This window comes from Helianthus annuus, chromosome 16 (assembly GCF_002127325.2).
Source record: "Helianthus annuus cultivar XRQ/B chromosome 16, HanXRQr2.0-SUNRISE, whole genome shotgun sequence".
NCBI classification, from domain to species: domain Eukaryota; kingdom Viridiplantae; phylum Streptophyta; class Magnoliopsida; order Asterales; family Asteraceae; genus Helianthus; species Helianthus annuus.
The window spans coordinates 173,339,849-173,358,053 of NC_035448.2; the positions used below are offsets into that span (position 1 = coordinate 173,339,849).

The 18,205-nt window shown below is 32.7% G+C and overlaps 1 protein-coding gene across 3 annotated transcripts; it reads left to right on the forward strand.

Annotated features, from left to right (window-relative positions):
• The first annotated feature begins 853 nt into the window (after positions 1 to 853).
• On the forward strand, positions 854 to 7,882 carry LOC110918196 (replication protein A 70 kDa DNA-binding subunit B-like). 3 transcript variants are annotated; one of them, XM_022162544.1, is made up of 20 exons: positions 854 to 1,109; positions 1,190 to 1,286; positions 1,361 to 1,456; positions 1,559 to 1,628; positions 1,729 to 1,797; positions 1,897 to 2,543; positions 2,648 to 2,747; positions 4,085 to 4,118; positions 4,213 to 4,354; positions 4,437 to 4,506; positions 5,341 to 5,538; positions 5,626 to 5,725; positions 5,826 to 6,038; positions 6,142 to 6,274; positions 6,342 to 6,547; positions 6,637 to 6,757; positions 6,841 to 7,020; positions 7,109 to 7,177; positions 7,297 to 7,365; positions 7,472 to 7,882. In XM_022162544.1, the coding sequence occupies exons 8-20, from the start codon at positions 4,108 to 4,110 to the stop codon at positions 7,709 to 7,711; spliced, it is 1,752 nt and encodes a 583-aa protein (XP_022018236.1). In that variant the 5' UTR covers positions 854 to 1,109; positions 1,190 to 1,286; positions 1,361 to 1,456; positions 1,559 to 1,628; positions 1,729 to 1,797; positions 1,897 to 2,543; positions 2,648 to 2,747; positions 4,085 to 4,107; the 3' UTR covers positions 7,712 to 7,882. The 3 variants fall into 3 exon arrangements, with proteins under 3 accessions (XP_022018236.1, XP_022018237.1, XP_022018238.1); XM_022162545.1 differs by having other exon boundaries at positions 1,387 to 1,456; XM_022162546.1 differs by lacking the exons at positions 854 to 1,109; positions 1,361 to 1,456; positions 1,559 to 1,628 and having other exon boundaries at positions 1,272 to 1,286.
• Positions 7,883 to 18,205: the final 10,323 nt, after the last annotated feature.

Sequence of the window (18,205 nt, forward strand, 5' to 3'; positions counted from 1 at the left end):
ATGCACATGACTAGAGTTAACTGAATTTTTTAACTGGGTTAGTGTAAAAGGACCTAACGTGTAATGAGTTTTCCAAATAAAGGATTGCGACTGTAATTATTGAAGTTAAAGGCTATCTATTGCAATCTGATACAAACATAAAGGACGAAAAGTGTAATTTATCCTTTTACTTTTGTTCCACTTCTTTCCGTTACTAAACTTGGGAACCAATGTAATGAATGGTGATGGTCTTATTGTGGTTCCCTACTTATTTACCTTCTGTAATACTAAGGGGTGTTTGGCCTAGCTTTTATTTTTTGGCTTATGTTTATTTATTAAAGTAGTTTATAGCTTATTTTCTATTATTTTATATTATTTTATAAGCTCTTTTTAAGTGTTTGGATTAACTTATAGCTTATTTTCTATTATTTGCCCTTACACAAAAAAACTTCTTCAAATAATTAGCTTATATAAGCTAATAAGCATAAGCTTAAAAATCTTTTTCAACTATACAACTATACTAAACAATGGTCTATTAGCAATCCATATACAACTATACTAAACATGAGAGAACAAGACTATAGAGAATAAGTTAATAGGAATTCTTTTTCATTGAGATATCAACATGCAATACAAAAAACTCTATATATAGTGTTCTTACATTAATACAAAGGACATGAAGAGATGGTGGTTACATATGTGGAGAGTCACCACATTATGGTGCATTCATAACAGTTTATAGCTTATTTTCTATTGTTTGATAAGCTCTTTTTAAGTGTTTGGATTAGCTTATAGCTTATTTTCTATTATTTGCCCTTACACAAAAAAGCTTCTTCAAATAAGCTTCTTCAAATCTCTAACTATAATAAAAGAAACAACGTTCTGCCACTTGGCACCCCCACATTCCCCCCTATACACATGTCAACCCCTCAATCAATATACTACCGTGTTCAAAAGATAGGGTGTCCACGTCTACACGATTGTGAACCGGGTTCTTTCTTTCATTCCACACAAACCCTAATCCTTTACAGCGCCGCTCCATTTCCTTCTTCTCTCCTCAACAATCCCTCATCCAATTTTTCTCTTCAGTTCTCATCTATGGTTGAAGTTCTTATCCACGTGCTTAACATGTATGTGATTAATACTTTTTTTTTCATTGTTCTTCAATCCTGCAATTTGTTTACTTGATTTCCTTTTTTTTTTTTTATAGATCTGCTGCAACCGTTGATGATATTAGGGTTTCATCATCCATTCTTGAGTTAACGGCAGTGAATCAGGCTTGAAGCTCTTAACCACGCGTTTCACAGGTATGGGTTTCTTCAATTTTTGATCATTGTTCTTGATTCTTGCACTTTAGTTGATTTTGTTATTTTTTTTCTAGATCTGAACCACCGTTTATGATATTAGGGTTTCATCATCCATTCTTGAGTTAACGGCAGTGAATCAGGCTTGAAGCTCTTAACCACGCGTTTCACAGGTATGGGTTTCTTCAATTTTTGATCATTGTTCTTGATTCTTGCACTTTAGTTGATTTTGTTATTTTTTTTTTCTAGATCTGAACCACCGTTTATGATATTAGGGTTTCATCATCCATTCTTGAGTTAACGGCAGTGAATCAGGCTTGAAGCTGTTAACCACGCGTTTCACAGGTATGGGTTTCTTCAATTTTTGATCATTGTTCTTGATTCTTGCACTTTAGTTGATTTTCTTATTTTTTTTCTAGATCTGAACCACCGTTTATGATATTAGGGTTTCTTCATCCATTGATATTTTTCATCAGTCAATCATGTCTGGAGATCTTAACCACTCGATAAACAGGTAAATATATTTTTCTTCATGTCTTTGTTGATTTTGTGTTAGTTTTTATGATTTGTGATTCATTTTTGTTATTCTAACATTTGATTTTGCTTTGAACAGATTAGGGTTTATTCAAGTATTGGTAGTCAATCAACTTGGTGGGCTTCATTTGATTAGCACTTCAGTTCATTCTTCTTTGGAATTGCTCTAATCAGATAAGTCTATTTAATATTGATAATTTTCCATAAACCAACTCAAGCTGTTAATAAACATTTTAAAATGTAATTGAGGAATTGTAACTTGGTACTTGAATATTCATACTAATTTTTTGTATTGATAATTCAAATTCAATTGTTGACTTAATATGACTAATATTTTGGTTTTTAATTTTTAGTTATATTAACATTATGGATTATGGATTTGAAAAAGTAATTATTTATAACATATCTGAATCTTAATATCTGAAATCTGAATATGATTTGATTTGATAATCCAATATTTTGTTGAATGTTCCTTTTTGTTTGTGGATGTTTGCCGTGAATAATTTCACCTTTGATATCTAGCCTTAGATGATATTTTGTAGTTTAGCACTGGAGTACATGTTTTTTTAAGTTCAGTTTTGGTTGATCATAGACTTTTGATTTTCAACAACTGTTTTTTGTTGTAGGGCATACAACTTACTTTCCTTCCAGTCACCAGTTTGATCATTTGATTGATGCATACCTGATTCCGAATTGTGATTCAGTGGAATTTGAAATTGTCGAAAGGTACATAAAATTTTAAGTTTCATTTTCCTTTTTGTTGTTAATTTACTCACAATTAGATCAATGCGTTTATACTTTTGATTTTCAACAACTGTTTTTTGTTGTAGGGCATACAACCTACTTTCCTTCGAGTCATCAGTTTGATCATTTGATTGATGCATACCTGAATCCCAATTGTTATTTAGTGGACTTTCAAATTGACGAAAGGTACATACAATTTTAAGTTCCATTTTCCTTTTTGTTGTTAATTTACTCACAAATAGAACAATGCGTTTATTACTAATGATTGTACAATTTAAACCAAAAGTTTGTTGCTATGATTTCATCTTGGTTAACCCTTATGTCACCTATTTGACCTATTAGGTATTTTTTTTTTTTGTGAATATTTTGTAACCATTATGTATTTCTGAATAAAAACTATAGAAAATATCTGAATAATGTTGGTATTTCTTTTAACAGTTTTTTTAACTTTTTAGACTGTAAACTTCTTAAATTTCCTAAAGTATAAAAGTTAGTCTTTTGATCAAGTAGGTATTCAAACCGTTTCCTAAAAACACTGTTCCGCTTTTTAACTTTTTCGCTTTCCTAAGTTATAGACAGCAGTAAAAGCAAATAAAAACAAACTCTTTGTTTCCTCTTTTCCATAATTTTAAATTTTGACCTTATGAAAGACCTTTTTGTTGCAGTTGACCTTACCAACAATTTTTTCCCTCACTTTTTATCCATCTGTTTTTAAACGCACAAGTCCTTTTTTGGTGATTCCACTTCATTTATTAGTATTTGAACATTTAAACTGTTAAGTAGATATTTCTCGGTGTTTGAATAATTCACTAACAATATTTGCTATCTTGAAACTAAAACAAATTATGTTAATCAGTTTCAGTAAGATACTTTTATTTAACAACCCACCCGAATTTTGTTTTTAACTGTTTTTCTCGCAAACATTAGTTTGTTTCTTTTTAAACACTATAGTCGTTGTTGTTCTTTATAAAACTTCCTTAATTTGATCTTGAACAAACTTTTTCGTTAACTATACAAATAGATATCTCACATCCATCTCTAATATCAGAACAAGTATTAACATTACAAAAGCTAACAAAACAGAAGTAACTTATATTACAGGCTATAAATGTCCTGAAAAAGACAGCAGGAAAAAAACATAATAATACAAACAAAATTGAAAGCCTAATATGGGACTGAATGTTTTGTTTGTTTCACAAAATTCAGCAGTTGACCTTCAAATGGTTAACACTTGAAATTGACTGTTCATTTTAAGTAGATAAGATAAAAATTTAAAAATGAAGCTTGACCACACTTTTTGTGTACAGGTCTGTTTTTAAACGGTCCACTATAAGGACAAACAACACATTTCAAATTGTTTCATGTTTTAGTTATTCAAATACAGTCAACCAAGAAAGATAACTTTTTCTGCTTTTCACATACCTCAAAATAGTTTTGTTGTTTTCTTTCATTCCCCACTATTTATATCCACTCTCCCACCTTCATTCTTCATCATCCACTTAACTCTCATTGTTGCATTTCAGCTTTCAAGCAAAAGAGTTAACTAATGGAGCTCGGGTACCCATCTCTCTAATATTTTTCCCTTTAATGGTTTTGTTATTCATTGAATATTTTACACTTGATACTATTAACCCTATATTTTATGATACAGTAACATCACTTATTTGAAGGATTTGGACCTTGCTCGCCGTGATTACACTGTGAAGGTTCGTGTACTACGGTTATGGAAGCAGCCTATGTATAACAATCCAGATCAGTTTTACTCAATCGAAATGATTGTTGTTGATGAAGAGGTATATGTTTGTAACAACCATGTATGTCATATTTTTCTGTTCTTTTCCCTTTTTTGACGTAGATTTTCATGTTTTTTTTCAGGGAACAACCATGCAAGCCAATGTTCTCCGAAGATGGTTTCCCAAATTTGAACATCTTTTGAATGAATCTGGTAATATGTTTCTACCTTTTTAAGTTTTGTATATTTATTTTAGTGCACAATATTGCATGTTTGTCTGTTTTTTCTAACTTCCTTTCTATATAAGATGTAATTTATCATAGTGGACTTTGTTATATTCTTTGTTTCTTTATGAACTGCCAATCTTTGTTTGAACACACAACATGCAATTACTTAACTTAAAAATGACATTAATTTAAGATATGAAATTGAGGTTATTTACATATACATAATTATAAATAAGGTGTACTTAGGAATACCCGACGGTTTTTATTTAATTGTATATGTGTATTATTTCAGTTGCTTATAACTGTTAAAGTCCATAAAGGTGTACTTATGAAATATTCTTTGGGTCTTTATGAACTTACAATAAATGTATACTTATTAAATACTTGGTTTTTTATCTTTTTTTTTTTGTATTATGAATTTTTTCATTATACTAGCACATAAAACTCTTGAGTAGATCGAAACCCCATCCATAAATTTTGACCTTATTATGAATGAAGTAGCTTACATTTTTATCTTTTATACATCCAAAATATTTAGAAAATTTACATTTACATTATCCCTTAAATTGATAAAATGTAATTCTTTATCTCCAAATAGTTTGAACTTTGGTTGTTATTAATCTTAATCTCAATAAGTTAAAACCTGGTTAAATAGCCAACTGCAATGTATATGTTTACCTTTTTAATTAATCTCCAAATAGTATGAACATTGATTGCATTAAAATAGCTTTAAAAAAGCGTACTTATGCCTGTTATAATAAGTTAGTTATAACCTTCTTAATTAATCAACTTCCATGTAATTTTTGTGCGTTCATAATAGATTGCTATTTCATTGTCAAACCCACTATTGGTTTAAATGAGTCCAAGTACAAGTATGTGGACAACAAAAACAAGCTGGGAATCTACTGTGATACTGATGTTCAGCCATGTAAGGATTTCAATGGTCCCATCTATGGCTTCTCATTCACATCCTTTAAGGATATCATTGAGAAAACTGTTCCTGAAAACAAATCTATAGGTAACTATAAACCTTATACATGTATTTTAGCTAAATTTTTAAAATAGGTAACATTTTTGAACATTTTGCCTAACTGTGATTATTTAGATGTTATTGGTTTTGTTGCTGATGTTAAAGACCTTAAGAAGTTTAAGACAGTAAGGGGTAAAGACACCAAGAAACTCAATGTCATCATTCAAGATCTAGAGTAAGTAGTTTTATTCGTAATCAATATATTGATTTGAAATTCTAAATTAAAATTTTTAGTCCTTTTGTTTAACGCTGTTTGTACATCATTTTGTTTGAAGGATGGATTCTATATACCTTTCTTTTTGGGATTCTTATGCTGATCGGATTCTAGAGCACTGGGAAAACAGAGAACAACATGGTGTTATTATTGTCATTCTGCAGTTTGGTACACTGAAGTACTTTGGTCGTTTTGGTTATGTTAACAGCTGTTTCAATGTTTCAAAGCTTTTCATCAATTCTGCTTGTGATGAAATTACTGCTTTTCGTAACAGGTTAATCATTTTAATTAAAAAACCCCAGATTTCCTTAAATAAATTTGTTTGGTAAGTTATTATACATACAAAACTATTAATTTAATATAAATATTTCTAACAGGCTTATTAAAAGCTCTGCTGCTTCTTCATGTTCGAGTCAATCTTCTCGGCTTTTTGGAATCTTTTTATCATTGTATAATGAATATGTTGTTAAATCTGAATTCAACAACATAGCTGAAGTAAATCTTAATCAGGTAAATTACATGACTCTGTTTTTATATTAACTTTATTTCTGTTATAACTAAACTACTATTTTTTTAGGCAAAGTCTGTTGTTGTTGTTGGTACTGTTCAAATGATATCCGAAGGTTTGCCATGGTATTATTTTGCTTGTAAAGCTTGTAACAAGAAGGTTTTCAAAAAAGTTGTTGATGATACACCTACGGTTGATGTGTTGGTTGATGAAGAAGATGTTTATGAGTGCAAAACGGCAACTTGCAAGGACACTGTGATTCAATATACTGAGAGGTCTAAACATATTTGAAAACGTTATAATTATTTTGTTTCTCTTAGGTGTTTATATTTCTTAACTTTCATTGTTACACTTTGTTATGTAGGCTTAAAATTCCATTGACTGTTCAAGATTCAAGTGGAACTGTGTCATTGACATTGTTTGACAGAGATGCTTGCAGAATCCTAAAAACAACTGCTGCAAAGTTAATTGAGAAACATGTTGCTGTAAGTTTTTATTTATTAATTTTGCACATTGTTAATTTTGTCCCCTCTAATATTTCATATTTATATTTGTATATATACTACAGGGTGGTGATAAGGGTCCCTATCCTGACGAGTTTGAATCTCTTTTGGGGAAAAAATTTGCATTTAAGATTGATATCAGTGAGTTCAACATTGAAAACAACTTTTGGTTTTTCGGTGTTTCTAAGTTTTCTGATGATGAGGATATCATATTTGAGCTTGAGAAGAAAGCAAACAACATTGAGGTAATAGTATTAATTGTGGATGTTTTTTTAACTTTTCATTTAATGTTTATTGTATTTTTCAATACTAATTTTTCGTATTACATTGTAGGTTGAGACGTCTGTTTCTTTGAACAACAGGTTCACTGATATGGATTCAGAAGATACTGTTAACCTGAATGTATGCATTTTCTACTTTCTAAAATTACTCTTTATTAAACTTTATTTTTCAATTATATGTTATCCTACATATTTTTCTGAGTATTTTTTCCTTACAATTGTACTCTACATAAAACGCAGGATGATAACCCCACTGATGTTATTATGGGAGTCGATGTTACCAATTCAAGCAAAGACGTGAAAGCAAAGGTATTTTATTTTAAGCAAATACTTTTTAATTTTCACAATTGAATCCATAAAATTTAAAGCATTTTCCATTATTTTTTTTCACGTAAAATTTGTATATCATTTTTAGGATGTTGCTGAGTCCATGGATGATAATGTCATCACCCCTTTGGTCAATAATTTGGAAGAGACTGACATTGCCACTAAGGAATTTGGTGAGCCCGCGATCTCTAAAAGGAGAACCCGTAAACCTTCTTTCAAGAAAAACTTGGTTAGGAGTTATGAAATGGAAGAAAAGGGAGCATTGTCCACCACGAAAACAGCTAAACCTGGGAAACCAAGTCTCCTAACTCCAAAAATTGAGAAATGAAGACTTCACAGTCTTTATGTTCTACGTGTTCTATTTCTATGTTATCTTAGTGTGTTTTAATTTCGGTTAATCGTTTAAGAAGTACTTTAAAAGCTTGGAATCATTCCCACAATTATGTTTCCGAATTTGCATTTCCTTTTGTTGTACTCCATGGTTTAAGACACTATTCTGAAGCAAGTACTATCTTTTGTTTTTAAGTTTATTAATGTTTTGTGACATTTGTCTTTTTATTTTTCCAATCATTATATTTTATGTCATTCTATTTTAAAGATAACTTTTATAACTTTTTAAACCTAAGTCCTTTCTCAACAACTTTATTTTTATAATACACATTATAATTTTCATTTCATAGTAGTTACCAAAAATCTTGAATTTTTGTTTATAAATCTATAATTTAGGTTTAACAAAATATTTTTTAATAAATTTATGTTACTTTTTTAAACTGACTTTCTTATATACTTAAATCAACTTATTACTTTTTTTTAAAAACTCATTTTTAACCACATATGTTTAATTTTACATACCTTATTTTTGCATTTTTTTCCCTTTACACATTCAAATCTTCGAATTTGAAAGTATTCCATAACTTATTATGTATTTTTTTATCTTAAAAATTATAATAAATAAGTTTTTCAAATACCTCTCGAAATTCACTTTTCTTTTATTCTATTTAGATTACTTTTTTCCTTATTTTTTGCATATATTATCCACAGATGAAAACGATCGCTCTTTTGAAGCAAAGGTTATGCGAAAAAAAAAGGAAATTACATATGGCAGCCAAAAAAGCCAAATTTTATGATTTTAGTTGCCAAAGCCAAGGTTGTTTTTTCAATACATTCCTATATGTGTCAATAATATATGCCAATTCAATAATAATATTTCTATTTTTTTAAACAATTCTTTTAAAGTAATGAAATTTTCTTCCTTTTTTATTCAGGCGTTCAAATACGAAGTCCGCTTTCAAACATTACAAATGGTATGTTTTTTTTTTTTTCGTATTTGATTATATGTTAAATATCTTTATTCATTCTAGATTTTGGAAAAAGAATAGTTATTCGAAAACAAGAGAGGTAATATATATGTTTTCCTATAATATCTCTAGGTTCATTTATTGCCATTGTTTAAAATGTAATATAATGATAACTTTAGTAGTATATATAAAAATTCAGATGTAATTTAAATTTAAAGTAACATTTTATTTATATCATATGTATTAACATTGTATAAGTTGTGTATTTTTTTATATATAACTTAATTTAGTCATATATACGTATTTATTTATTAAATTATAATTGTGTTATATCAAAATAATTACTTTTCATCTATTTAATTTTAAAGACCTCTTATACATTTATATTTTAAATTTGTTACATATGGTAATAATAATTTAGATAATCAAAGTATAGAAGGATGCGAACGATAATTAATCATACGTAAAGAAATAGAGGAAACAACAAAAATACCATTACATTGATATCTCTATAATAGAGAATTTGTGAAGACGTTAAAGTAAACCTGTATATTTAGAGGCTCATATCCATCCACTATATTTTTTGTTGTGAGTGTGTAGGAAAGAGAAATAAATAATAAAATTAGTGTTTGTGAGTTAGATAAAGATATAGATATAGAGATGGACGTGATAGGTTTTTTAAAACTAAAGATAATTTAGAGAAAAATAATTTTTTTGATTAAATTATATAAATGAAGATGAAGGCATCAATGTCAATGCTCTTAGATGTTATTTTGATTGTTAAGATATAAAACATCATATTGAATAATAGGTTATTAATTGTATTTTTTAAACCCGTGTGTCACACGGGATATAGGCTAGTTAGCTTATATAAGCTAATAAGCATAAGCTTAAAAATCTAAACCAAACACCAAGGTAGGCTTATTTTGTAAAAAAAAAAAAAAAAAAAAAGCTATAAGCTTTGCCAAACACTCCCTAAGTCTTTATTACAAATCTAGATCACATATTATCAATCATAAAATATCTAACTTATAAAAATGAATGAAAGAAAACGCTTAATTTTCTTTGATACAATGTATTATTAAAAACTTAAATGTTCTTTCTCAATATCTAATTTACATTTAATCTTTCAACTTTAACTTTCGAATATCTAATTTTAAATAAAAAAATTCGTCATGGTATGTTTTGTGAAATGATTAAGCAAATATTAGTAATTAAATGAACCAAGCATTATGCTTTACTAAATTAATTCTATCAAAGTACTTTACGGTGTAAACAATAGTTTTTTTTTTTTTTTTTTTTTTTTTTTTTTTTTTTTTTTTTAATATGAGTAAGTTGAATATCAAAGTACTTTACGGTGTACTACAATAGGGTTTTTTTTAATATGAGTAAGGGGCTGATTGTTTACCTCTTAACGAGGCTCTTAATGGTTCAGACATCTTACTACGTCAGTACTTAATGGTTCAGACTGTTTGTTTCACGAGCAGATGTCTAAATGATTCAGACATTTGCCTCTGAATCGTTAAGCATTATACCGAGTCTGAATGGTTCAGATCTCTAATATGAATTGGTCAGACATTTGCCTCTGAACGGTTAAGCATTATACAGGCTCTTAATGGTTCAGACCTCTTACTAGTTTAGCACTTAACCATTCAGATTTTGCCAACCAGCCCTTAAGTTGAATTCGATTATGCCAAATATGCATGTCCCCCTATTATGAGTATAACTTTTGTAAGAACCTGAAGAAAAGATCAACTAATAATTAAAGGTGCCATGAGTGAATGCACATCATTGTTGGCCCCGTACATGACTTCGATTTTGGTTTTAATTTAATCCAAAAAAATATCACGTTCTTTAATGGACACCCACTTAGACCACACCTAATTTCTAATTTTTATTTTCTAGGAAAACACAAAGTTTTGTTTGATGCAGCTTAGTGAACTTCGAGATTTTACTTGAATGTAATAAATCAAAACTTAATGCATCCGAAAACCAAACAGATATAACTTGGTTCGATACTAGCCCCATTTTGGTTTAGAACTAACTTGGTCTCAAGCTCAACCATAAACCATAATGTCAAGTACACATTTGATCAAAATGTGGATATTTCTACATTGTATTTTATTTAGATTTGTAGCGTTGTTAGAGGTATTTTTTTTTATTCTCGGAATAAATTGTTAAGTATTAGAGTAACATGTTAATCATTGAAGTAACACATGGTACTTGTATTCCATTGTTAGTTGTGATAGAAATTCTAACTTCCTAACAATTGGTTTTTTACTTTTGATTTGATCACTAAATGATAGGGAATTATAATATCTAAGTAGTGGCTTCTTGGTTCCCTTTGGATTAGTGACGTGTATCCCAATGGGTTAACATATAGGGCTAATCACGAGAATAGCCAACATTTGGTCAAAGTTTCAAAAATAGCCAGTTGACACCTCATAAAATGGGCTTTCACAAATTCCCACACGGCTCAAATTAAAAGTTAAGAGCTTTCCCCACGACCAATCACATTTTGCCACGTGTGTGCTGTCATCATCACTGTTCCCCCAGTCTCTCTCTGTCATCACCAAGTGTTTCTCTTTTTCTCTCTATCTCGTTTGTATACATTTTGTCTCTGCAAATCTTCTTTCTTCTTTGATGATTATGTGCACATCTTCTTCTTCTTAATCTTCACTTCAGCAACAAAACCTTCTCCTTCACATTATCGATTCCATCAACACAACATATCTTTAATTAATTAATCCATCAAGATCCAACCCAATTTCCCATCAAACATTTGATTGAGGGGTCAACCAATGGGCAAAACGAACCCCTTCTCGTTTCGCCGGAGCAGCAGCACAACCAGACGGCGGAAGACGACAAAGAAGGCCGTCGAATCTCCGTTTCTTTTGTCGGAGCAATCACCGTCTCCCAATAACGAGGTTGTTTCGACGGCGAAACTGGTTCCTGCGGTGGCCAAAGTGAAGAAGAAGGCAGGTGAGGCGAGGCTGTGGATGCGGTTTGATAGCTCCGGTGAATCCGAAGTATTTGAGTGTGATAATGGTGGTTGGTTGGTACGTGATCGTGGACCGTGGTGGTTTACGGTGGTGGTTGTGGTGGGTGGTGGTTGGTTGCAGGGTGGTGGTGCTCGGTGAGGGTGGTGGTGGTGTACGGTGGGTAGAGGGTGATGGTGCTCGGTGAAGAAGAAGAAGATATGTATATTATGTATACATACACAGAATGAAACCCTAGAAATGTAGGGGTGATGATGATGGAAGCAGTGGAGAGAGGGAGAGGGACTGAACATAAACGTGTCAAGAATTATTGAAGCAAATACAGTTGTAGTTGCACACGTGGCAAAATGTGATTGGTCATGGGGAAAGCTCTTAACTTTTAATGTGAGCCGTGTGGGAATTCGTGAAAGCCCATTTTATGGGGTGTCAACTGGCTATTTTTGAAATTTTGACCAAAACTTGGCTATTCTCGTGATTAGCCCTAACATATATCAAGAAAACAGGGTGGCAGGGGAGTCTAACCCGTAAGCCCCTGGGTTGACACGAGTATCGCGGGTACACTGCCGCAAAGATTCCCCAGTAGATGAAGCGAGTAGGGCACGCGCGGATTGTGGAACTCGTTTCGTTAATAGCGCAACCCGTACAACACCTCCCCCCTCCCCCGGTCACCTTCTTCCCCATCAAGAACCCTAATTCACACCTTGAAATTTGCTTTCGATTTTCATAGATTAACAGCCCACCATGGGACTTTTGATCAAATCAAGGAGACGAGTTGACTGGCATCAAAATTACCTCAATTGATGATGATGAACCTTGGTTGGAAAACAAAAAAGACGGCGGCGGTGGTGTTGATTGGCGATGGTGTTGAATGGCGATAGTGGCGGTGGTGTTGATTGGATTGCGTGTTGAGCTAGGTGGGTGCTGCCTCTTGATTAAGTTGAATTTGATTAAATGAGGTGGTAGAATCTTATTAAGTAACTATGAGTTTCCCTCTCGTTGGGGGGAAATGGATTGGGGCCTGTCTTAAATCTTGTAAGGCGTCCATTTTGGTGAATGGATCCCCAACTTTGGAGTTTAAACCGTCTAGGGGGCTTAGACAAGGGGATCCCCTGTCGCCTTTCTTGTTCGTTTTGGCTCTTGAAGCGCTTGATGTGATTATGCAAAGGGCTGTAAATAACGGGATTTTCAAGGGGGTGAGATTGCCGAATAATGGTCCAATGATATCGCACCTATGTTACGCGGATGACGTAATGTTCGTGGGGGAATGGTCGGAAGAAAACATAAAGAATCTGAATAGGATTCTTAGATGTTTTTATCTATGCTCGGGATTGAAAGTGAATTTGTTTAAATCGAGGATTTTCGGGGTTGGAGTGGGGGAAGATGCGGTGGATCAAATGGCGAATAACATAAATTGTAAAGTGGGAAGTTTTCCGTTTACTTTCCTCAGGGTTCCAATAGGGGCTAATATGAATAGAGTGAAATGTTGGAAGCCGATTATTGACCGTTTTCAATCTAAATTGTCATCTTGGAAAGCTAATTGCCTTTCATTCGCGGGTAGAGTTGTGTTGGCGAAAGCGGTCCTAGGAGCCTTGCCAAATTAGTTCATATCTTTATTTGTTGCCCCTAAAAAGGTTATCCATACTTTGGAGTCGATAAGAAGGGACTTTATATGGGGTAAAAATAATGGGAGAAGCAAAACTAGGTGGGTGGCTTGGAATAAGTTGGTTGTTCCTAACAAGTATGGTGGGTTCGGGGCTGGGGATATCTGAAGTGCAAATTTAGCGTTGGTGGCCAAGTGGTGGTGGAAGTTTAAAGATAACCCTACGTCGCTTTGGGTCAAAGTGGTGAAATCTATTCATGGAAGCACACGGAGTGTACAAGCGGTGCCGGTTAAAAATAATGTTTGTGGGGTTTGGAAAGATATTGTTTCGATTGAGAAAGAGTTTGTTAATCTGAATATGCCCCTAAAGACAAACCTGGTAGCGAAAGTTGGTGAAGGAAATCATGTTATGTTCTGGGCTGATAGCTGGGTTGGTAATGGTCCGTTGAAGGATAGATTTCCAGACATGTATGCAATTGCAAAAAACAAAAGAAGCCTTGTGAAAGATTGTGTTTTTCGGCTGGGCAGTGAAATTCGTTGGGCGTGGGAATGGTACGCTGGCCGAACAACACCGCTGAGTGGGCCTCTTTTGCAGATTTATTTAAAGAGCTGGAAGGAGTAGAAATTTGCGGCGGGGAAGACGTGTGGAAATGGAGAGACACGAATCGGATGGTAGGTATGTAGTGGCAAATGTGCGGGATCAAATTATGAAGATGTCGAATGAAGCGGAAGAGGACTAGTGGGGCTGTTGGAATCGTTGGGTGCCTCAAAAGATTAATTATTTTTGTTGGCATGCAACAAGGAATAAAATAGCATGCAAGGTTGAGCTGGGAAAGAGGGGGGGGGGTGCCTATTCATGATATGGAATGTGCTAGATGTGGAGAACAACATGAAGATGTGAAGCATTTAATGATAAATTGTCCGATTGCAAAAGGAAGTTGGTGGACCATTTTGGTTTGGTTAAAATTGCCTGCAAACATTGATTTTAATAATTGTGAAGAGGCCCTAAAAGTAGCAGACAAATACATTGGGTCAAAGAGCTGGAAGAAAGTAATTGGTATGATATGCATGGTTACTATGCGGCACATTTGGGGCACATTTGGAAAGCACGCAATGAAAAAGTATTTCAAGGTATAAATGTTTCTATTATTCGAACGGTAGAGGATATCAAGGCAAATTCGTTTCTTTGGCTTAAGAAAAGGTCGAAATTTGAGGACATAAATTGGGAGAGATGGTATGATTTCAATGTTAGCGATGTTATAATTTAGTTGTGTTTCGTTGTTTTATGTTTTTCTGTTTTGTTTGTTGGGTTTTACAGCCTTGCTCGCCCGTTTTTTCTATAAATCATAGAATCCTTCACCGTTAAAAAAAAAGTTGATTATGGGTTATGTCACGCACCCCCCTGACCCTAAGACATAATGCTAGATTTTACCCCACGAATATTTTGACGCTCTCATTCATTCTTTCTTTTTTTTTTTTTGGCTCAAACTATCTACACACCAAGTGTGTAGATAGCCAACCAAAAAATGTGTTTTTTTTTGTCCTATGTGCATACCATGCAGTGTCGAGCTGTGGCCAAAGTGCGTCGTTTTGGTCCGGTCAACCAGACAAAGACTGACGGGTGTCTGACGGGTCTGTTGACCGGACTAAAACGCCGAGCTTTGGTCGCGTTTTGGTCATGTCAACCAGACCGGGTGTCAGTCTTTTGTCTGGTTGACAGGACCAAAACATGGCCAAAGCTCGGCGTTTTGGTCTGGTCAACAGACCCGTCAGACACCCGTCAGTCTTTGTCTGGTTGACCGGACCAAAACGCCACGCTTTGGTCACAACTCGACACTGCGGGTGTGCATATAAGACAGAAAACACCTTTTTGGTGTGCCAATAGGCAAATGTGTGTACAAATAGATACACCCTTTTTTTTAAAGGTAAACTTTATAAAAAAGTACAATACCAACCCAAAAATTAGACGGTCACAACAAACAAGAGACTAATATCGTTATCCAACTTCACATGTACTTTGGAGGCTTTAATATCGTTATCCAACATCACATGTACTTTGGAGGAAGTGAGGCACTACCATTGTTACATATTTGAGATATATCCTTAACGTTGAGTCAGGGTGATCGGGGCACTCGCGGGGAGTGGGTACGGTGACCCAAGTCCCCGCTCGGGAACACCGGCGCCATCGGTGCAGGGAGAGGGTGCGGGGTGGTTTCACCGAAGAAGGAGAGAGGAGATGGTGGGGCCACCCTCATTTTCAACCAATCAATTATTTTGTTTTTTTTAATAAAAAAACAAGTCACCTAAGAGGGGAGTGCCGCCATCAAATTGGGGTGTGAGGAGAGTTTAAGAGGGGAGTTGACGTGGCATAACCTGATTGGGTGTGCGTAAGAGAGGGGACTCCCCTAAGAGGGGAGTGCCCCTCTCACCCTCATGATGGTTCTTTTATTTGAAATCAATAATAAATGGTAAAAGAAATATCATTACCATTTACCTTGAGGACAAAATAAAAGTAATGATTTATTACTAGTGGGTTAAGATCATGTACAAACAGTGCTAATTGTAAGAATCGTAAGAACAGATCTGAACCATTGATAGTCTAAATCAAGGGTTGGGGTTGATTATAAATAAAACCCTTATAATTAAAAATTAGTACTAATAGGTAATTTCGTAAAATTGCTAGTCATTTGACCATTTTCAATTAAATACAAATTCTACCAAGGTTTTTTAAACTAAAATAACTTTTATATACTTCATTATTTTTTTTAAATATATCATAAAATCAAGTATTTTTTTTATCTTTAATATTAGTACCATATTGCTATACTTTTTTTTATTTATAAAGGTAACTTTTAAAAAAATTACCAAAAGTTGTTTTATAATTGTGCTGATAATGTGTTGATTATGTGTTAATTACAATATAATACAAACAAACACCAAAAGTAGATATAATTAGCACATCTGATGTGCTGATAATGGAGAACGATTGAGGATGTTGTACTAATGTCGTTTATGTTGATAATGGGGAACGATTGAGGACGATGTGCTGATAATGGAGAACGATTAAGAATGTTATGCTAATTATATAGTGTTGTGCTGATTATATTTTTTGTGGTGGTTCCTACAGGTTGGTTCGATAATGGAGAGTTACTAGATCATGGATATGTTAAAAAATTCAAACTTTGATTTGAATTAAACTTGCATGGATTTTTGGATATTTTAATAATTATTTTTAATTAGTTATAAATAAATATGGTGAAAAGGTCTAAATTACCCGTAAACTAATTTTTTATTGAGAGACAATTGTCAATTATGTGTTGGTTCTTACAAACATAAGTGTTTGTATTTAATGTCATTCCTATTAATAGTTAACTAAGTGTTTGTATTTAATGTGATTCCTATTAATAGTTAACTTTTTTTATATATACGTAAACCTACTTATATAATGATTTATTACTAGCTAACTTTTATATATACGTAAACCTACTTATAGTTTGTTAATATGCTTAGAATTTGTTGCTCGCAATATCTGTGCAATATTATTTTCTGAAAAATAAAATTCAAAACTATTTTCGTTATTCTCTTATCCTTTAAATTAATGATTCCCAAATTAAAATGTTAGCGCTTTAATACGATTCACAAATTAATGATGCCGACTCAACTCATTTGTCACATATCAAGTCAAAAACTTTTGAAGCAATAGAAAAATAATAAATCGCTAAATTGTTTTGATTGATAATAAAGGGAAAAGATCAAATAGGAAGTTAATTTTCGCTAGAAAGGATAGAAGGCCATATGATTATGACATGTGGCAAATTTTAAAATAAAGAGAAAGGGTATTTTAGTCAATCAAACTCCTTCTTCTTCCTTTTTTAAAACCCAGTAAATTCAAAAACCTACCATTTTCAAAACCCACCATCTTCAACTATTTCTTCACTTTCTATCTCAATAATCACTACATTATAGTGCGATTTTCATCACCAATCAATGATTCAGAACCCGATCAACGTGTTCTTCAGCTTTTTTTTGAAGAAAACCTAGTTTAATTTCATAAAAAAATCTCGTTTTTCCGGTGATTTTGGAGATAATCACTCGATTCGTTCGATTCGAGCGTTGATAAGTGTTTCTATCATTCAAATTTTGTCAATTGGTGAAGAAATCGGCTTCGATCCATGTAAGAATTTTTTTTTTCGATTAAATTGCTGTACTAAAAACGCATCAGAAAAATTAATTTTTCATAAATTGGCTCATTTAGGTAAAACACATTTTTAGGTGTTTTCAGTCCATTGCGTTTTAGAATGAGTCATTTTTAAGTGTTTTCTGGCCATTGCGTTTTACATATAAGACATTTCTTCGTGTTTTTTTGCATTGCGTTTTAGGTAAAACACTTTTTTATGTGTTTTCAGTCCATTGCGTTTTAGAAAACAGATATTTTAAGTGTATTATGGCCATTGCGTTTTACAAATAAGTCATTTCTTTGTGTTTTTTGTGCATTGCGTTTTAGGTAAAAACACATTTTTATGTATTTTCTGACCATTGCGTTTTACAAATAAGACATTTCTGTGTGTTTTCTGGCCATTGCGTTTTACAAATAAGTCATTTCTTTGTGTTTTTTGTGCATTGCGTTTTAGAAAAATGTCATTTTTTAGGTTTTTTTTTCATTGCGTTTTACGTAACTGGTGGTTTTTCTATTGCGTTTTACGCAACTGGGTTTTAATTTTTTTTTTAAATATAGCAATAGTATACTCGTTTTAAAGATAAAAAACGCTCGTTTTTTTGGTGCAATTTTTATAAAAAAATAATGTCGTATGAAAGAGTTATTAACGTTTAAAAAATGGGGAGGGAATTGGAGGAGAGAGAAACTATTGGCTTGGATTGACTAGAATGCCTTTGAACAAACTCACGCGCTTCTTTTCTTCCTTTCA

Coding starts and splice junctions, on each gene's coding strand:
- LOC110918196 (XM_022162544.1), top strand. Junction 5,726..5,825: donor GTCATCATTCAAGATCTAGA/GTAAGTAGTTTT, acceptor TTTTGTTTGAAG/GATGGATTCTATATACCTTT. Junction 6,275..6,341: donor CTGAAGTAAATCTTAATCAG/GTAAATTACATG, acceptor CTATTTTTTTAG/GCAAAGTCTGTTGTTGTTGT.